Source organism: Centroberyx affinis, unplaced genomic scaffold (assembly GCF_046629955.1).
Source record: "Centroberyx affinis isolate AG114_WGS23_722 - 3 ecotype Tasmania unplaced genomic scaffold, CSIRO-AGI_Caff_v1 ptg000309l_1, whole genome shotgun sequence".
Lineage (NCBI taxonomy): Eukaryota > Metazoa > Chordata > Actinopteri > Beryciformes > Berycidae > Centroberyx > Centroberyx affinis.
Genome location: NW_027278986.1, coordinates 124,231 through 146,244, shown reverse-complemented (window position 1 = coordinate 146,244; position 22,014 = coordinate 124,231). Strand labels below are relative to the sequence as shown.

General features: G+C 39.7%; 2 protein-coding genes and 1 non-coding gene across 5 annotated transcripts in view; 1 reads left to right on the top strand and 2 right to left on the bottom strand.

Moving 5' to 3' along the window:
* Positions 1-5,207: 5,207 nt before the first annotated feature.
* On the bottom strand, positions 5,208-5,289 carry trnas-cga (transfer RNA serine (anticodon CGA)). The gene has a single exon. It is a non-coding gene; the product is annotated as a tRNA-Ser (tRNA).
* A 1,195-nt stretch (positions 5,290-6,484) lies between these two features.
* On the top strand, positions 6,485-11,667 carry LOC139640916 (small integral membrane protein 11-like). Its single transcript, XM_071515118.1, has 3 exons — positions 6,485-6,554; positions 8,642-8,872; positions 10,160-11,667. Exons 1-2 carry the CDS (start codon positions 6,540-6,542, stop codon positions 8,828-8,830), a joined length of 204 nt encoding a protein of 67 aa, XP_071371219.1. The 5' UTR covers positions 6,485-6,539; the 3' UTR covers positions 8,831-8,872; positions 10,160-11,667.
* A 2,289-nt stretch (positions 11,668-13,956) lies between these two features.
* LOC139640915 (calcipressin-1-like) overlaps positions 13,957-22,014 on the bottom strand; it is a 29,208-nt gene continuing 21,150 nt past the window's right edge. For all 3 annotated transcript variants that reach the window (XM_071515116.1, XM_071515115.1, XM_071515117.1), the window contains 3 exons: positions 19,332-19,505; positions 18,999-19,158; positions 13,957-17,600 (listed from right to left, as the gene is read on the bottom strand). In XM_071515116.1, the coding sequence (XP_071371217.1) occupies positions 17,416-17,600; positions 18,999-19,158; positions 19,332-19,505 (519 nt within the window). In that variant the 3' untranslated portion in view covers positions 13,957-17,415. The remainder of the gene's footprint in view (positions 17,601-18,998; positions 19,159-19,331; positions 19,506-22,014) is intronic.

The window sequence follows — 22,014 nt, the reverse complement described above, 5'->3', positions numbered from 1 at the left end:
GTTTGGTTAAGGAAAGACAAGTAAACTGATAGAACTCATTTAGTGAAACTCCGAAAATCTGACCTGGCTATCTGTCCTTGGCTTTCACTTGATGCCACAACTCCTTTCTAGGAGGGATGCAGGGATTTAGTTTGGGATACAGAATGCAATTGAATGCATCCTCCTCACTAATTGTAGATTTTTTTTGAAGAGAAGCAAGCGAAAGCAGCAGTTTACCTCCCCACTATCTCCTTGGTTCAATTTGGACAAATGGCTGAATATCATCAGTGATCCATTGCATGGCAGTGTTTCTGAGGTGGTGCCCGCACATTCTCTCTTAAAGCTGTACTAAGAAAGATCTTTACGTAAAAATACATCCATCTTAAGAGCGTCCCATCCCATGAATGGGGATGTGGTTGGATTGAGAGCCGGATCAAAGGATAACTAGATGGAAGTGGATGGATAGATGATTGGATGGACATAAATGGAAAAATGGATGGACTTTAGAATGGACAGATTGATAGATGGAATCAGTGGACAAATAAATGGATACATAGTTGGATGGATAGACTAAAGAATGGACACATAGATGTGTGGGCAGCTGGATAGGATTCTTAGTCAGCTAAATTAATGGATGGATTTTGTCATTTCACATCCAGTATGGAGCCAAAACATCGGTGTGACTGCTCCTTGTACATCTCTTGTTTAAAGGCCCAATCCACAACAATGTAGGGCACCCTGGGGTGGCACTTTGACCCACTGCTGACTCATAGATTAAAGTCATACTGGAAGTCATTTCTTCACTCTCACCCTGAATGACTGAGCTCTTGATGCAAGGGATGACAGCATGTGAGGCCTAAGCATGAGTTTCAAGATATTTTTGAAACTCCATGGGGTCTCTTTATATTTGTATTAAGCTGGAGACACACTACACGACCGAACAGACCGGAAAGACCTACGGAACGACTGGCATTCTCAGAATTAGTCTGGGTTTTTCCCCCACTCACTGGACAATAAGTTGGACCACACTACCCGAGTTGTTGCGTTCACATGGGAAAGATGGTAAATAGGATAGCATTCATATCAGATGGGGAACATTTCTAGAAAAAAAGGCCCCCGATTTCACATCATCAACAAGGAAATACCTTAATGTATACCTTACCATACCTTAGTATAGGGAATGAAATACTCACTTCAAATAAAACCAACAAAATGAAGGATTTTCAACATATGTCATTTTCTGATCAGAACTCCAACTACTTGCTGGATTTTGGGAGTTGTGGTTGGCATTGCAATGTTTGTTTTTGCTTTAAAGCATTAACACAAATGTGTCATCACTATGTTCCTGCGTGTTGAGTTTGAGAAATCTAATCAGGAGCAACCAAAGCCTACAGAGAGCTAGAGTCATGGCATGTTGATAGCTTCAAACAAAGTTATTCCCATAGGATGTCACGCAACACCCCATTCTGATGAAAACACAAACTCTTGCGCTACTACAGCACTCAACTCTCATTGGTCTCCATTCAGATTTGAGGGGTTGACCAGCTCACACTACAAGACTTGTCATCGAGACGGGCTAATCCTGTGGTACAGCCTCATTCTGATGCCAAATTGTGGCTAAAATCAGCCTTAAGGTCGTGTGGTGTGTCCCTTGCCTTACCTGTAAACGTGGGAGCAGTATGTAGAGTTACTGTGGGGTCTGAAAGTCATACCCTTCAAGACTGCATGTGCATACACCCAGAATTCATATATTCAGAGACCATTGTTATGGTTACAACAGTGACACATTCATGAGGTTTCTTGTTATGGTCGGAGCAGAATAAAGAACGTCTGGCCCTCTACAACTTTTTCAGCTCTGGAGTGCTTTGACTTATTGTAACCAAGGCTCATTAAAACAGACTCCTCCCCGCCACCTCATTTTGGACTCCAAGCCATAGCTTAGGATACGTAGCTGATGGAAAATGCCATGTGAATATGGAAAGCTTCATTCCAAAACGAGGTATCTGCCATTTGAAAACATTATCATCTACTTTAGTAAATGGCTGCTGGCATGGAACACGACATTATTTATTTATTATACATCTTATTTTTCAAAATGTATATTTGGAATGCAACCCATTATATAGAACCTATCAGTTACTGTACAGATTATTTCCATGTTTTATTGCTCATTCAAAATCATGCTATGAGGCCAATACACACATTTGCACACGCATCCCTTTAAACTGCTGTTTTATTCAATTCCATTCTTCATTTTTGTTTGACTGTCTGCTAAAATTAGAAAGAGTAAATCCTCATCCTCACAACCCTATCTGACTTTTTTTTTTTTTTTTTTTAAATGTTTAAAAAGATAGAAAGGAACAGTTTTCCAGCTGGTATGTCAAATCTTTGATGCTCAATATCTCAGAATTGCACTCCACTCAGATAGAACCTTATAACTCCAAGCTCACAAAATATTGCAACATTATACTTGAATATGAACCATTGATGGTGTTTTTATTTTTATCCCAAAATGTGCAAACTAATCTCTTTTTTTAGCCATTGTTATAGATTGATGTGCATTATAGCAGCACATCTATGTGTGTATGCATGTATGTATGTATAGGGGTTCAGGTAGAATGCATCCATATGGCCTCTGATAAGATGTGAACCCTAGTATCATTTCAAGTTACATCTCCTTTTTTCCACTATGACAATCTAATTATAGACAATAACAAAATGTGGGGCATCTGGTTGTGTCCAAACAACCTCGACCGAATATTTACTCCTCAGATTGTTGGATTCGGTCACAGCTTGAGTAAAATAAACCATTGCAAACCGAGAGAAAACTAGTGTCCAGGTCTTTTTTTTTTTTTCTTGCAGTATGCATTCTCCACATAACAGCTGATATTTTGCCATATAGTATACTTAGATAGTTGGGGCAACAGTTTTGCCCTAAAGGGTTTGATAAGATTTCTTCATTGGTCTGCTGGAATATCTCCAAAAAAGTTAAATGTTCAGGAAATGAGAGACACCTTTTGATTTTTTTTTTCCCCAGCACTGACTTTTTGATGGGATTACAAAATTTATCCTAAACATGAGGCAAAATGCCAGTTTTCAATTACAGTAAAAAAATCGTGTTTCTCCGTCAAGTTGCCCAATATGTCGCCCAGTGTGCCCAAGCCTTCACAAGTGCCTGAGAAGTAGGGCTGAACAATTAATCGAAATTTTATCGAAATCGCAATATGGCCTACTGCAATTTTCAAATCGCAGGAGGCGCAATATTTGTTAAAGGTGAAATGTGTCAAAATAGCATTTTAAATTAAATATTGTGGTGCTGCAGAGATGTCCTGGCCTACACATCATATTCTACAGACTTAAGAAAACATCTTTGTTTGGTACAGATCCCCGCAAAAATCACACCATAATCATTTTAATACGTTTTTCAATGAAAATGAGAATAATGATGTAAAAATTATCATTCCCTCTAATATCGCAAATCATATTGCAATTGCAATATCAGTCAAAATAATCGCAATTAGATATTTTTTCAAAATCGTTCAGCCTTACTGAGAAGACAATCAAACTGCTAGTAACTCATTAGGTCATGGCTCCCTGTTTTGTAATTCCAGCAGAATTATACAGCAGCAAAACTTAACCCAGCCGGATTTGTTGCTTGATTGAATATTTCCTACTCAGATTACTGGATTTGGTAAATGAGAAAGAAGAATAAGAAAAGAATAAATTCCACTTGAATAATTGTAAGCTATAAATTTAAAGATATTAAATATCAGCACAAAATATCGGCTATCGGCAGCTTCAATACAAAGACATCAACAACACCGTTAAATCTCCTGTATCATTTATCTTCTTTGTTACTGTCTACAGTAAATACACTGCAATCATGTAGATGAGACCGCTGGAATCTAAAGAGTCACCAAGAAGCTCTAATGAGGGTGAGCACACACTACAAGATTTTCTCACCCAGTGCAGCCTCACTGTGGTTATTCCAGCCAAAACAAACCCAGGAAGCTTACAAGGACAACTATGTCTTGGGGTTTTACATCATATATATACATAGCTGTAGTTTACTACTCTGGACCAAGTTATTAAATGAATCTATAATGATTCCCTCACCCTCTAAGTATGTTTATTGTGGTCCAGTTGAGGCTAAATCTGCCCAGAATCCTGTAATGTGTGTCTGCCATCATTTTTTTTTACAAAAATGCTACACACAGCTGCACAGTTGGTTGTTCAGTGTTTTATGTTTTGGTTTACAGCATGTATTACAGAAAAGTTTCAAGATTGTACATACAGTATGTTTTGTTTTGGTTTTGTAAATAAATATTTGCATTATTATTGCGCTGAATTCTGTGCAATGTACTCTGTTCAATCAAAATGAAACAAAATAAATAGAAAATCGAATTAAAAATGTGTTCAAAGTGCCTTCCCCTCCTTTAGTGGGAGAGTTAAGGTTAGCTATTAGCACATATACATTTTTAGTTTGAATAGCAGACTATACATTTACTACAGAACCTTTTTTACGGCAGCCCGGGGGAGGGGAGTGATATTCTGAGTTTAAAGTCAGAAATTTGCAAGAGAAAAAAACACTCAGAAATTTGCGAGATCACAAAATAATAGAAAAAATTTACCATCATTAGTTGAGTAAAAATGCCTATATACTGTAGGTAATCCACAACATCAATGGTTAACAAATTGAGAGCTTCATTTTTCCATGTCAGCCATCTCTCCTCATACTGATGTGTTGTAACACCAGATCAGCTTTTACTTAGAGGAGTTCATATGGGTTTATGAAGGCCCTGATTTTTATTTCACTGAAAACTTTTTAGATTGAAGCCACCAATAGACAATATTTTGTGCTCATATCCATTTTCATGCCAAAAAAAATTACAAATATTCAGTGTTTACCTCAAAATTTTATTCTTATCAGGGTGAAAAAAAATAAATAAATAATCAAATATTCTTAACGTGTGTATTTTTGTGTAATGTGATCAAAATGTTTCATTAGGATCAGTTCAGGTTAATGATTTCCAGTCTAGTATTGATCAATTCTGCAATTAATATGTAATGAATCAAACTGCATCATATCAGAGGTGGACTGGACCAGATCTGGTTTTTAAAATCTACAAACTGATACATCTGCCTATTCCTACAATGTAGCAATGCTCCGTATCATGTGAATCTCAGTTATTGTTGGTACCAACTATTAAAAATGTATAAAGAAAGGTCGTCACGAACAGGATTCGAACCTGTGCGGGGAAACCCCATTGGATTTCGAGTCCAACGCCTTAACCTCTCGGCCACCGTGACTACGCATGTCTGAGGAGTCACGAGGCGTATATAACATATATTACCGATATTTCCAACAGTTTGGAGAATGAAGATATGACGCTATTCTAAGATATTTGTTTGATACACATGACGATATACGCTACTTAGCCCCATGCTACATTTTATCCGTGTTAGACAACACATTCGGAGTCGTTTTACGTACCGAGTTTCACAGTTTTTGGAGTGTCTTTGTAATGAGGAAAACACATTCTACTTGGTCTTACGCGTGTGTGTGAAAAGGAGGAAGCTATAAAATTAACGCTGTTTCGAGTGTGTGTACGTATGTGTTCGAGTGTGTGTACGTATCGTTTGTTTGCGTCCATGCTGCATTCATGTGCCATGGCACAAATCGCAGGAACGACGTCGTGTAGACTTTCTGACACGGGTAAAATGTAGCTATAGCTTCTCGTTCTTAATCGGCGTTTACCACACTTAATACACACATAAACCTAGTGGTGCATTTCATAATGTTAATGCAAGAAGAGAGAAGCCTGTCAAAAGCTTAGGAAGGTGGCATGATGTGGTTTTACATGACAAGAAAGAGACAGATTGAGTAGGTAAGGCAGGGGGTAGTTAGAGGCATTGAGGGCATAAAGAGGTCAGGACTACCAAGCAAGTTAACACTTAAGAGAAGGCCAACAAGCTGTCAAGTGAAATACAAATATAACTGTGATTTTGAAAATCTACACAGGATTGCTCTTGGGACGTCATGTGTTTATACCAGGAGAGGATACAGAAAAGATTAAACAAGAAACTGAAACAATTCCGAGGTGTCATGAAAGTGCCAGAACTTTCAAGCAAGTGAAGCTGTTCTTGCCTAGTATGGCTTTCCGGGGACCAGGATAGCGATGTGTTCAAGTCCTATGAAAAAGATGGTAAATAAACCTTCTTATATGGAAATGCCATTCACCTCAGGTGCCAGCTGGTAAATACTAATAGAATATGTTGGACACCTCAGCTTTCAGATGGCAAATAATCCGTGGGAACTCTGACGTCACCAAGGAAATACATTGAGTGAAGTGTAGGCATACATGAATGTAGGTTATGATATATCAGTGTTGCTTTGAGCAGCTGTGACCAGTTTTTCCCAAGTGAAGTGAATGCAGCATAAAGTACGTCCAACAAAACGTGCGTCGCTATTGGTGCACCACTACAAGTCCCGCCTCATCCTAAGGAACATTAGTAGCCTCCTGTCACGCTGAGCAAGAAGCCCTTGCTATACCGCTACAATGATCAACTGGAAGGTAAATAAGCTCAAATTCACAGACCTATAACGACTTTATGCATGTTTGCTTATTGACATATAAGAACTACTTCGTTGTTTTTTTAGTTTTTCATAAATGCTTGGTTGTCTTGACTCTGTCACTAGCCAATGTTACTGCACCTGAGGAAGTTGGCATTAGCATGTAATGAGACCACTAGCTACCGTTCTCACCATGTATTTGTTACTATACCGTTACACTTCACGTTTATAAACGAAACCTTTACAATTATACGTTCTCTTTTAGACCTGCTGCCTTTCTGCTTATCGATTTTGACAAACAAAAGACAATGGAGTAGACACTGATAGGATGTTTAAAAGATGTAAGGATACTACATTAAGGTTTCGCATTCTTTGGCGGTCAGAAAAGGCAGTTGGGTGGGCAGCTAAACGGGCAGGGAAACCCTCGTCTCAATACGTGTCTTTTTCACTTGGAGAGAGTCACACCAAACTCTGTTCAGAAATCTTACAAATGTAATATTGCCTTGCTTATCGGCAAAAGAACATGCCTAAAAATGTGAGTCCAGACATTTTATTGAATCGTTAGGAGGCACTCTTGAATTCGGCATATATATAATCCACCAAGCAGCACTTATTTCAATAAAATCTCAATTTTTAGAATTGTTTCACACTGCTCGCTACCTCCCCACCATGGTGTATTTTGGTGAAACAAGATTGTGACAATAACAGGCAAACCAGTTGTAAAAGTTGACATTTTATTGAAATAAAAACTGCTTGGTGTATTGGATGTATGCCGAATTGAAGAGTGGCTCCTATCGATTAAGAAAATATCTTAAATCGCATTTTATGAGGTATGTACTTGTCGATTTGCGTGGCAGCAATAATTTGGCAGATTTTTGAATGCAGTTGGCCCTATTTGATCAGGGATTTCTGTCATCATATCATTTCTGTGTGAGTGACAATGACACAAGACTACAACCCCTGAATGCACATGGCTTGCAGCTGTTTCTCTCTCTCTCTCTCTGTATCTCTCTCTCTCTCTCCCTGTCACCCCCCCCCCCCGTGACTAAATTAACTCCCACCTCCCATCTAAGCAGCTGAGTCTTCTGGTTTTCGTGGGGAGGGGGGCATCTTCTGTAGGATCCCTGAATGTTCCAGAGTTTTCTTTTGGTCAGTCACAAAAAAAGTTCTTCTGTCTCTAGTCGACGGAAAAAATTCTTCTGTATCCTCCAGTCAATGGAAGAACTTCTTCTGTGTCTCCTCTAGTCGATGGGAAAAGTTCTCTGTTGTCACCAATAGTCTAGAATTTTTGATTTTACAATTGCAATAATGAATGCAAATTTCAACTAATCCCAGCAATATTTGCAAGAACTTGTAATTTTGCAAAATGACAACAATTTTAGTCAAATCAACAGAGCTTGAGCCTCCGAACCATTCATTGTGAAAAGAGTTGCACAGGAGATTTTAGCACAGGGATAGAAACAAAGACAATGAACCAGAAGAGCAAATGGAGAAGCTTTCCCAACACAACAAATCAACACAACAAATCAGGTGATATTTTAGATCAGTAATTCTCAACCTTCATATCAAGGACCACTAATTTAATCCACATTAGGGCCACGGACCCCAATTTGATGAGATTTTGTCTCTCGCGCCCAAATCTGAGAATATTTTTATTGTTAGATATGATTTTGTCCAGAATTCCATGACTATCTGTAATGTAGGTAGAGAGATAACAGAGAAACTATGATCAAAACAGTCATTCTTCTACATTCTCTAATTGTGTTCACTTCTTGTAAATGAAGAAATTGTAAAGTACTTCCTCAATTTGCTGGGGACCCTCTGGAACCCCCTCAAGGACCCCTGGTGGTCCCCGGACCTCACGTTGAGAACCACTGTTTTAGACCAATCACAGAAGGTCACAGCGAAGGCTGGTGTGGGTCTGTGAGTCTGAAGCCAATGTGGAGCTTCGTTTTCTCCACAAATGTGCACTTTTTTTCTGTAAGAACCTGCGGAAATTAATTCCTTTAGTCAGAAGAACTGGAAAGTCCACTCTCCCTGCTTTCCGTTATCACCTTTTCTCTTTGTCTCTCCTCTGTCCGCCCCCAGGCTTTGGACAACGTGCCCCTCCTCTTCTACATCCTGGCCTTGAAGACGCTGCTCCTCTGTCTGGGCTTCGCCGGGGTGAAGATCTACCAGAGCAAGAAAGCGGAGGAGGCCGTGAAGAGGCAGCAGGCCGAGAGGAGGAGGCTGGCCCAGCAGACGCAGGAGCTCATAGACAACAAGAAGGACGACTGAGGAGAGGAGGAGGAGGGAGGAGAGGAGGAGGGAGGAGAGGAGGTGAGAAGAGGCGCTGTGTACACAAGACTCACTCAAAAGAAGAAAGGATTTTAATTGGAAGGTTTGATAGGACATCTGGATCGACACGATTCATAGAGCTAGTCTGAGTCAAGACAGGTCTAAAGGCCCTTTCACACTTAGAGCGACAACTATAAAGATAACTATAAACTATAACGATATGCTGCTGCTCAAGAGTTCACACTACAACGATATCGGCACCGAATATTCAGAGAAAAAATGGAGCATGATGACTTTACCGACGTGCTTTTATTTTACACGCTCGCTAAAGTAAATAACGACAGAGCCAAAGGATTTGGGTTCATGCATTGTCGCAAAAGAGAGAGGAGATGGCAGATAATAATGCTCTTTTATGGTGCTTTCATAACATTATTGTGCTTTGTTTATATGAGAGCTAACGGTGCTAATGGTCACCAAGTGAAGCTGTTCATTTCTTTACCAGTAGGAGACTCTGCACACCACATCTACTGTGGATCAAAGAGTAAAGTCTCCTGTAGCCCATGTTGAGAGAAACACCTGAACGTCACCGTGGCTTAACGGTTTCAACAAGATACTGGAGACACATGTTGTTACCTCCCGGTCATATTAAAAACATAGGATAATAGCGCATTTGCGGTCAGGTTGGCCAAGAGATTATGCTATTTTCTTAGCATCATGCTAGCAAAAGGTAGCGATTAAACTAGCTTCCAGGTCAGTAAACTACCTTACCGCTAATCCCAAGCTCTTCGATGTTTTTCTTTTCAACATTTTTAGAGGCGATGGTCTTTGGTTCCTCTGGACTTCTGTCATCAGTTCCTCAGCAGCAGCTCCATCATTGCAGTGAACTAATGAATTCTCCCACCCCGTCCTTTGTAGAACTTAAGTTTGATTGGTTGAAAATGTTTTATCGTTGTCTCTACCGCCAGAAAAATCGCTCTGAGATGGAACCAAGAATATAGTTCTAGTTGTCGTTTTGGATGTTTTTATAGTTACAGTTGTAGTGTGAACACAGACATTCGATTTACTTATAACGATTTAAAATCTTTTTATAGTTATAGTTAGCTTTATAGTTATCGTTCTAGATGTGAATGGGCCTTAAATATTCCCTATAAAATGTGTTTCCTGAAGTTACTCTTGAATGAGGTATTTATGAGGTCAGCACATTAGTATTAAAGGAATAGTTCACCCAAAAATGAATCAATAGCACACAGCAAGTTAGCTAGTTAGTTAACAGATTATCGATGATGAACCATCTCACTGACTTTCCTACTGTTCCTCTCCTCTGTCTAGGGAACCATGTTGCTGTCCGACTGACTGGTGGCAATAGGAAGCCGTTCTGTGTTTCAGGAAATCGTTTGCAGTTCCATGTCCATGACTGCTGCCTATCAGGACTGTTCACCAAGTCAGTTTTGTATGTGTAGTTTCAACATTTTACAAAAACAGGTTTTGTCTGTGTTTTTATAAGCAACTAAATCCCTGTGGGAAAGGAAGCTACTGAAAGTTTCCTTTTCAGCATACTGTAGATGAGCTCAGTTCTCTTAAGTTTGAATTTGTACTCGCCAACATTACAAGCAACCAGTAGTAAGAAGATCAAGGCTTGCCAAACCTGGTCAAAGCTTGTTTCTATGTACATAACTGCATCATGGTTATTTATTCTGAATATGAAATGTTTCCTGTAACAGCTTTGAGTATCCCTTTTTCTCATTAGTTATGCTGTCTGTTCTGAAAAATGAGCATCAGAGAGAGGAATAGCAATAAAACTGTCAGCTGTTGGTTTTACTGCTTTTTCACTTCAGTGCAGAAACTAAAGGTTTATTCGATATGGGCAAGATGAGGCCATTATTTTCAGTTTTTGATGTTTTTGGCTACCTTGACTGAGTGTAACTAAAGAGGTAATTCTCATATCTGTGCCCTACTGTAATCCTGTAGTCAAAGGTGATTTAAGGCTGGATTCACTCAGGAACATGGAACAATCTGATGTTTAACTCTTTACGGCACAGATCTGGTCCCCTCTTGGCAGACTATACATGGAAAAAACAGATTATGTGTGGTTTGTCTCTGATCTGTGCTACATAGAGAAATGAAAAAAAAAAAATCAGAGCTTTTATGTTTGTGTAAATCCAGTCTTAGTGCTAAGATGTTTTTGGAAAACCAACCCAGTTGCTGCAAAGACGAAGAAAAAATGCTTCTCTCCACAACGCAACAGCTTGTCTCTTTCATATTTAATTTCTTTTTGATACAATATTTGTATTTAAGACACAATGGATCACCTCTGTTTGTAGATAAAGAAAGGAAAAAAATAAAGTGTGTTTGTGTGATCTTGGTTACTTTGTCTACCAGAGTTTACTGATGCGAGTCTGATCAGCTAAACCTCAGTGATGAGAGGTTTCTGCTTGAGGAACTGAGTGACAGAATAAAACTCTGCATGTCATGACTCAGGAAGCATCACTAGATGGCAGCAGTGGGACAAAGTGAATGGGTTGAATTGTGACAGGGAGGTGGTGAACAGGTAAACTTTTAATTCTGGGGATATGTCATGCTGTGTTATAATAGACTTCATTATTATAAATGGTAATTTAACAATTTTCTAGTTTTCTTGCTTTAAGGCCTGGGGCCCGATTCACAAAGCCCTCTTAAGAAAAAAAATCTTCTCAAGTGCCATTTTTTTCTTGAGTCTTAAGAAAAAAAGTAGGAAAAAATGCTATTCTCATAAACAGTTCTTATATAATTTCCTAACGTTCTTCTTATGTTTCTTCCTAAGAAAAAACGTACGAATAAATGGTATTCTTGAAATGAAAGTTCTCAAATTTGTTCTTGATTTTTTGCTTAACTTTAAGACGGCCCTTCACCAGTCTTAAAACTCCTACAGTGAAAAGGTAAGCCTCTAATATCATATATTTAAACACATTTTAGACAAGTAGGTTATAGTTCAAAGTCTTCATAGGTTCCCCTACACCTAACATTAAGATGAACATTTATTGTAAAGCTTTATTTGGTGTAGGGCCAGGTAGGCCTCTGTCTCATGTCTGTTGAAAATAAGCTGCAAATTTTACAGTTACCAACAGCAACCAATGTTTAAATCTTTGCTCTAGTTGCCCTAAATAGGTTTTTACCCAATAGTTTTGTAGATGGAAGCACTTTGGGTTGCCTCCTAGCCTTGTCTCCTAGCCTCCTAGCCTTGTCTCCTAGCCCCCTAGCCTTGTCTCCTAGCCTCAATGGCAGTAAGCCTAAAGATTATTCACCAGAATTAATTCAGGCCCTATTTTGAGAAGTTCTGAAGTAGGAAAATTAAAGATATTTGTAAGAAATGAGACTGCTACTAAGAAAATATTGAGGAATTGCACTTAAGAGCCTTCTTAAGAACTTCCTAAAATTTCCTCTTATGTCATTTCTTAAGATCTATCTTAAGAACACATTGGTGAATCCTGCCCCTGGAATCCAAATGCAGACATGTTTACACTTTCATTTGGATATAGTAACATTCAAAATCATGCTAAAACATGCTACTAATTTCTGACAAAGTATTAACAATGGAAAACTAAAACACCTTGGTTTCTTAAGTGTGCACACCTTTACACTTAGTAGAATCACATTTTGCTCTGATAACAGCAGTAAGTCTATTTGGTTATGTGTCTACAAACTTAGCTTATCACTCACTTAAATTGCAAGGGAACCTCTTATGTACAATCCCCTTAAGGTCAGGTGAAAGGTTTTCTATAGGATTGGGGTCTGAGTCTAGGATACCTGTCTTCCTTTTTCCAGCCATTCACACAAAATATGTTGGTATCTAGAGCTCTTTGTTTCCCTCAGAGCCCCAGAGAGTCCTTAAGGGAATATACCACTTCTTTTTTTGGGATATTGTCCCAATGGTCAATTTACCATACATGGACATGAATATCATCCGCGTGTCCATTGGCTCCCATGCTCCATGCTAACACTTTAGCGTACACTATGTTGAGTGATAGCAGTCTCCATGCTAACACTTTAGCGTACACTATGGTTGTGTTCGGAATCGGATACTAACCGCATACTAACGTACTATGTTGAGTGATAGCAGTCTCCATGCTAACACTTTAGCGTACACTATGTTGAGTGATAGCAGTCTCCATGCTAACACTTTAGCGTACACTATGTTGAGTGATAGCAGTCTCCATGCTAACACTTTAGCGTACACTATGTTGAGTGATAGCAGTCTCCATGCTAACACTTTAGCGTACACTATGTTGAGTGATAGCAGTCTCCATGCTAACACTTTAGCGTACACTATATTGAGTGATAGCAGTCTCCATGCTAACACTTTAGCGTACACTATGTTGAGTGATAGCAGTCTCCATGCTAACACTTTAGCATACACTATGTTGAGTGATAGTAGGCCTTATTCTAACACTTTAGCGTACACTATGTTGAGTGATAGTAGGCCTTATTCTAACACTTAAGCGTACACTATGTTGAGTGATAGCAGTCTCCATGCTAACACTTTAGCATACACTATGTTGAGTGATAGTAGGCCTTATTCTAACACTTTAGCGTACACTATGTTGAGTGATAGTAGGCCTTATTCTAACACTTTAGCGTACACTATGTTGAGTGATAGCAGTCTCCATGCTATTTTGGATGTTTTTGGCTACCTTGACTGAGTGTAGGCTAATTAAAGAGAGGTAATTCTCATATCTGTGCCCTACTGTAATCCTGTAGTCAAAGGTGATTTAAGGCTGGATTCACTCAGGAACATGGAACAATCTGATGTTTAACTCTTTACGGCACAGATCTGGTCCCATCTTGGCAGACTATACATGGAAAAAACAGATTATGTGTGGTTATGTGATCTGTGCTATATAGAGAAATCAAAAAACCAAAAAAAAAACAGCTTTTATGTTTGTGTAAATCCAGTCTTAGTGCTAAGATGTTTTTAGAAACACTTTAGCGTACACTGTGTTGAGTGATAGTAGGCCTTATTCTAACACTTAATCACTATTCTGAGTGATAGTAGGCTCCACACTTTAACATACACTATATTGATTGATTTATTTATTTTTTCTAGATTTATTATTTGACTGATACAAATCACAAGGACACACACAGCTTAGTAGATGGTCAAATCTTTATTCAATGGTAACTCAATAAGGTTAATTACTGGATCAAGATATATGAACTGAAAATACCAGTAGTAAAAAAGTAGCTAAATTGACCAAGCCTAATGCAACCTCCGATCCTCTCCTCTGGGACAGATGAGCTCTTTTCAATGTGCTGGCAGTGCATCATGCATTTCACAGTGCTGCTAACACTAGCTAACAAGGGCTCTGCAGTCCTTCTCTCAAGACCTGCATAAAGTCCTCTTGGAGAAGAAAAGCATGACGATAATTCAGTCAAGCATCAGAACCATAACAAAAGGCCTGTAGCAATTGATAATCAAATAAACTGTCAAATAATGTCAGAACTTATCAAAATGTAATAAAATGTCCCTATAAATGAGTACAAATGTAATAAAACCCCATAATGTATTTTTTTGTTTACATTTTAACATTAATTATTACAATTATTACAAGTGGTGTAACCTTTAATTAACACAGCATCAAATTGAAGATGTTATATCTGGCAAAATAACAGGTTTTATTCCCTTTTCAACCCCATTAGAGGGGCATCTTATTACATTTTGACAAGTTATGCTGCAAAATTATCTTATTATATTACATTATCTGACACGTACTACATTATCAGTTGCTACAAGTAGCCCCAAAATGGAAAATATAGTTTTTCAAGCCAAGACAACAGACAATACTGGCCACAGAAGAAGACAGATAGAGAGCCATGTAAATACACATGCAAAGTGTGTTCTCACTATTCAAAATATGAATGGGGTCAAATGGAAATAATCAGCTTGGCTAGTTGCAGCCATGAACAGTGTGTTCGACACAGAGTGTAAAAAACATTAGGACCACCAGCTCTTCTCATGAAATTGATTTTCCTATTGACTTTCTGGTATATTTTCCATCTATTTTTCCCTTGTCTCTGTATGTTCTACTGCTGTTATTAAGCACACCCTCATAATGCTTTAGTTCATTTTGTCACCATTTTTGTAAAAGGAAGTACAAGTTAATATTAGGAAGGCGATCTTTATATTTCTTACACTCTGTGTTTATCGTTGTGATTTGAGGTGAGTGTGTCGTTTTTTTAAGTGACGCAACACATAGAATACAGTAGAACAGCTAACACAGCAATGGCGGAATACATACAACGCAGCCCAATAACAACACACACACACACACACACATCTGTTCACACCAGTGTTGCCCCAAGAACTCTTCATTGGTGGATTAGCACTTAAAGGTGAAAAATTGTCTTCAGAGGTTCAGAGTGTCTCCAGCAAAATGGGGAATAGTTTCATTTCACTGCAATTGAATTCAGTTGAAATCATCCCAATTAGAGAATGTATAAGAATGACTATTACAATCCTAGGTTTCACTCTCACCACTATTATCTCTCCAGGTACAGTGTAGACAGTTCTACAATTCAATAATCGACAATAACCACAGAAGTCTTCCCGGTCTTTTTATAGGACAAAATCGTAACAAACGGTCATCCAAATTATCTATTCTGTGGGTCCGTGACATGAAAGTGGTTGCGAACCCCTGACTTAGACGAAGACTTAGACGACACTAATGAAACCAGTGGTAATGAAATTCTTTGCTGCTTATTCAGTGCTTGGGGAAGTGCACACCTGTCTGAACATCAATAAGACACACATATTTCCCTACATATAGTGGTGTTACACAAGCATTACAAACGTCCTGTATGAACACGACGAGACGTGAGCTACGGGCAAATCCCTTCTCATCTCGGACCGAAACGGATTCTTTTAAAGTCTTGCCCTGGGAACTAGTTTAAAAAAACTGCACTAGCGCTCTTTATTATACGGGGGACCCAGCAGAAACGAGGCCGGCGAGCTAATTCGGGCCCCCCGGAGTCATAGCTTGGGAAACGGTGCTTTTAGTTCCGTTTCGTTTTTCCACACAGAATGACCTAGATTTGCTGAGAGACTCACTCACTTCAAGTAGGAGTAGCCCGAGTAGAAACTAAAAAAGAAAAGCAAAAGTTAGCCCTGTTTTTTTTGTTTTGTTTTAAAACTACCAGATACCATGGTTAGTACACGTTAAGCCCTCACATTACCTAGGGCTGGAGAGGGGGAGGGGGGGTCTTACATTCAAAACGGAAAAGCCTACCACCGCTCCATAAGAAACAATGTCATTTAGCTCCATTTACCTCAAAGCCCCCCCCCCCCCAAAAAAAGTATAGTATAGTCCTACTGCTTTGGACTTTAACAAATAGTTTCATTGTACTGCCACCTACAGGACAGATAAAAAATAATACCCAAATACCACTGTTAGAAATCATTATAGGAGCAATACTGGGTGCAAAAGAATCCTGATTGGGAAAAATGTTCCAACGTAAGCAGTATACACCAAGGAGTTGCCTATAAAATATGAATAAGGTGAGCTTTTACTACGTATTAGGTAAGACCACTACAAAATAGCTGCTGGATAGCGGGAAGTTGCAGTGCCAAGATATCCCGTTTAGGAATCGTCATAATAGATGAAGGGGAGTGCAATGTCCGTGAAGCCTACAGTTGTGAAGGAGAACCGAGAAATCCCCATCTTCCGTTTAAGCTCCTGAACCGCCTACAACTGATCGACATAAATATTAGCACCCTAGCAAAAAAACAAAAAAACAAAAAAAAAAACGGATCCAAAACGGTCCAAAAACAAACAAAATAAATCGGATCAAAAACCACTTTTCCTCTCTTCAACTTTCCCCTCTTCAGTCTGTGCGTTTTAAGTTCAAAACTATAGATGAGGGAGAAAAAAAACGCAAACATGACTCGACGTTAACGATGCTGCATTCATGCCGCGTGGGAATAACCGTCGGGAATGACTGTAGCCTTTCCTTTCTCTCCGATCGGCTTTTTCGCACTTCACACACGTGCGCTTAACTGATGATGCGTTTTGAGTTCATGTTTTACAGCAAACCGAACATTACGACGTCAGCCGCGGACAGAGAATCCGGCGAGTAGTCGTGTCCTGCCGTGGCTTTCTTTACGAGCTGTGATCACAAAATGAAAATCAATCATTTTGTGGGTTTCGTTTGAAATTAATCTATCATTCCCTACGCTTCAGGACAGGTATTTTCTTGTCGGTGACGTCAGAATTCAGAAGTCAGAGAAATCGAGTTCCCAAGTAGAATGTACCATCTGAAAGCTGAGGTGAACAGTATTTTCAAGTAGAAAGTTCATATCTACCGTTTTTCCCATGGGACATGAATGCAGCATTAGACACTATGTTCTCTCTCTCCATCTGTTTCTTATGAAATGCACGTCTACGGGACAACACAGCGCCCTCTAGTGTTCAGGCGAGTTCACAAGTCCCCAAAACCTTCTTCGGAGCTCTGAGAGCATTTTTTTTTTTGTTGTTTTTGCTCTTTGACGAATCACTTCGGGATGGATGTTGAAGCCGTTTGAATAGCGCCCCCCTTTCCCCTCTCGGGCCGGCCGCTCACTGCTTGACGCCGCCCGCGTAGTCGGGGCGGCGCGTCTGGATGATTTTGGGGCGCGGCGGGCGGGGCTTGTCGTCGTGGTCGCTGTCGTCGGGGCCCGAGCTGTCGCCGCGCTCGTCCTCGCAGACGTGGACGACCACGCTGGGGGTGGTGGGCGTGGCGGTGTGGAGCTCGTACTTGTCGCCTGGGGAAACACGCACACAAGGAGGAAGCAAAGACCCAATGCGGGAGGTTTTTCTGAGTTAATCGGTTATAGGTCGATTCCTGCTAATCGAAAAATTTCCCTACAACTGCAAAATCCAACCTTAATTCAAACAAGCAAATAGTAAACATGTTGTCCCCCACCAGTGATGTAGTTCCTCACTTGGGTCAGTCAGTGATTGCTGAGTGTACTTGAAATATGAGTGAAATTGTATAAGCATTTTCGTATGGGACAATGAAAGGACAGATTGATCATATATTTCTGTTGCCTACTCTCCTCAGAATTAGGCTTACAAGTTATATCTTGAAATGTAGTAACTGTAATTGTCCTGTTTTTACTCAATACAGTACAAAATATAAGAACTACAATACGCAATAAATACAATCCATACATTACACAATGTACACTACAATACAATTTATAATACAATATACAATATAACATACAACACCAGGAGCGTGAGTGTTATGAATAATATAAATGCTAAATGATAAGTGATATATGGTATTGCACAGTAGGTAAGTGGTAATATGATATAAGTAGTCAACACTGAGGCACAGTGGTAGTGCAGTGATGATGCAATAACAGTACAACAGTCCAACAACTGGACAATAACTACAGTGTCTTGTGGTTAGAGGTTTGCCCAAAAATTCTCCATTGACTCTCACTTCAACACATCAACCCAGTTTGATGTCTCCAAGTGTGTAGCATGTGTAGACTACTATGTTACCTATGATAACTTTAACTGTATTGCTTTACCACTGAGTCCCCATTCATTGTCAATGCCGCCCCCTAGTGGCACAAAGTCAACGTTACAGTGTGACTAACTAACTAACAAACGAACAAACTAAGGGACGGAGACCGATCCATAGTCCCCCCTTTGGTGGAGGACAAAAATTGACAATTAACAATGAATGTTATTGACCTTGTTCCGTTCTCATTTCAGTTTCTCATGGAATTAATCATGCCGTGTCTGTCTTTTTTTACGGTTTTCCCGTCATTTTTACCGTAACATGTACGTTTTTCTCCCTTAGTGTCCACAAAATGGTTTCCAAAATGGAAAGTCTTGACCAAATCCGGATGTTTAATTCAGTTCATGTCAGCTTTGATTTTTTTCTTCCTGTGCTTTTACAATGGAACAAACCGCCGTAGGAACTACAAGGCTGTGCACTCGTCTCTTAATTTTCATTTATGAGCCAATAACCCATTTGTAAAATTCCCAGACTTCCCCAGAGAATTTATCCAACTTTCCTTGTCTGGAATACAACTCTTAAAATTCCATGATATTCCAGGAACTCTATGACCGGTGGGAACCCGGATTACAGTAATACAGATGTTTGTGTGTGTGTGTGTGTGTGTGTGTGTGTGCTTGTGTTGTACCTGGTCCTAGCTTGGAGATGGCACACAACAGGTCGTAGTTGATAACCGGCATGGCGTCCTGCGACTGTTCCCACCCGACTGGAGGCGAGGCGGGGGGGGAGATCAGGAACTGTTTGTCTGGCTTGGGAGGCTCCAGCCGGGGACTTCCTATGTGGACGGACTGTAGGAGGGAGGGGGGGAAGAGTTAGAGGGGCACACTGATTGCAGAGTAGAAAGAAGAGTGTGATGGAGAGGTTAACAGTTTGATGAAAAATTCAAACTGAAGAACTCAATGAACTCAATTTGCCTCTTGTAAAGAGTGTAAAAAGAGTACGAATGAATGGAAAAATGTACCTGGGCGAAATAGAGTCTCATCTCCTTGCCGTTGAAGTCGGTCTTGTGGAGTCGGAGTCTCGCCTCAGCCGCCGCCAGGGCGTCGCCGAAGCTGATCCGGACCCGGCGGAAGGACTTGAAGTACTGGAACTGGACCTCCGGGTCGAAGGACCGAAACAGGGCCTCGAAACTGGCCTGGAAAACGAGAGACGGACGGGGGAGGAAGAGAAGAAAGGAGCAGAGAGAGAGAGCGAGCGGCAGAGACGGTAGAGATATAGAGGAAAGGAGGACAAGAAGGGAAGGAGAAAGGGAGATGAGGAAGAGGAGGAGGAGGAGGGAGAAACAGAGAGGGAGAGAATTAATCAGAATTCAAAGGTATCAATCGCTGCCATACTACCAAAACGACAGTGTAGCTTTAAGTAAAGTTATTAAGTAGTAAAAAGCAGTAAAAAGTAATTTAAAATGTACTCAGAAGTTATGAGATGCTTAAAAAAAACATTTAGAGTTAAAAAAAAAAAAAAAAGTAATGTGCATGAACAAAAGTAAAGATAAATACTCTTCTCCTCTCTGTTTATATAGATGAAAATGTCCCAGATTATAACTTTAAAAGATGAATATGAAGCAAAAGAATCTGAGTCTTTATTGGCCTCCATGTTAAACCAAAAGCAAAACTAGATACAATGCAGTGCTTCCACAGAAAATTGTCCAGTTACACAACATTTAGTCTGTTTAGATTTTCCGTCTCCTCTTCTTATCTAAAAATACTAAATACTGTGAGCCACAGGCGGCCATGAATAAAGTTATGAGCTTGGAGCCGCTATGAATAAAATTAATAAAAATAGCCTCTATTACCAGACACTATATCTGTCCCTCCTCTCACCTCAGGAGAGTCTGTAGCCTGTGTGTGTATGTGTGTGTCTGTGTGTGTATGTGTGTGTCTGTGTGTGTCTGTGTGCGTCTTGCGTCAGAGAGGGAGAGTTATGGCCTCAATTTGAGATGACCAATTATTGTTAGAGAACCTAATTAAGAGAGAAAAATGAACCAGACAGCTGACCTTGGCTACCACTCCCAAGATCGCACACACACACACACACACACACACACACACACACACACACAAATAAATAGCAGTAGCTGAAAACAGGCCTTTTACATAGACATACTTGAGATGGCAGCATATCTGAAATTGAAGAGGCTACTGAAATACACACACCTTGAAATAGCAGTGTCTGAAAACAGGCTATTTAAACACACACACACACACTTAATGGAACAGTTGCTGCGGAAGAGGCTATCTATCCAGGCACTTTGTTTCAGTGGACACACACACACACACCAACCACTCAATCTTCTCACTCTAGTCTTTAGTCTAGTTGGGTCAGTGTATACACACTAGGAGAAAAACTACAACAGGACAATATGATGAGCAGTTACACCACCTACAAGACAGCCATAATAATGCTGGAGTGCAGGGTTTCCCATACAGTCATTATATTTGGGCGGCCCACCCAAGGAAATTAACCACTGCCTGAGTGAAGTTTTTTTGTATTTATTTATTCTCATCAATGTAGTTTACAAAAAAAAAAAAAAAGTGGTAGTGAAGTAAAACGCCGCGTGTAGCTGGTGCTCCTCTGAGACACGAAGACGTAGAAACAGAAATGTAGGATTTGCTTAAAAAAACAAACAAAAAAAACAAAAACATAATAGTCAGATGGGAGTATAATAGTCAGCTAATGACAAACATGTTGCTTTTTTACATTTTGGAATCCTTAATACTTGGGTTTATTGGGCCCATTTAGTTAGCAGATTTCACTGTGTGGACCTTTGCGCATTGGTCAAAAAAAGTGACATTTTGATTTTTTTTAAATCATTTTGTTACAGTGAAATTAGGGCTGAACGATTCTGAAAAAAATATCTAATTGCGATTATTTTGACTGATATTGCAATTGCGATATGATTTACGATATTAGAGGGAATGATCATTTTTACATCGTTATTCTCATTTTCATTGAAAAACGTATTAAAATGATTATGGTGTGATCTTTGCGGGGTTCTGTACCAAACAAAGATGTTTTCTTCAGTCTGTAGAATATGATGTGTAGGCCAGACATCTCTGCAGCACCACAATATTTCATTTAAAATGCTATTTTGACACATTTCGCCTTTAACAAATATTGCGCCTCCTGCGATTTGAAAATTGCAGTAGGCCATATTGCGATTTCGATACAATTTCGATTAATTGTTCAGCCCTAACAGAAATGTAACAAAAAAAACATCTTCATTATAGATTATTTGAATCTTCAATGTAACTAATAGTTGCAGCCGTAATAAAACTGCAACCAAAATACAGACTACTTTGATTACTATTTGATTAGAGGGACTAAAAGTGTTGAATGTCATTATTTGAATAGAGCAATCACTTCTGCCCCCTCCACTGAAGTGAACTGCAAACCTGTTGGAGACACTGGACTGCACTGCAGTAAAAGTGCATTCATTGCCCGTGGACTTGTGCAATGAGTCATGGGAAAGCCAAAGGAGGGAGGGGGACATCCTCAACCCTGTTATTACCACACAAAAGCCACGACACACTGGCCACTCAAACCTAACGCTCTGGGGTACTGTAGGAAAACCCTGCTGTGTTCCAGTCTGTCATAAGTGAGACGTTGCAGGTCGGCAACTCCTTGTTCTTCCTCCAAAAACGCTC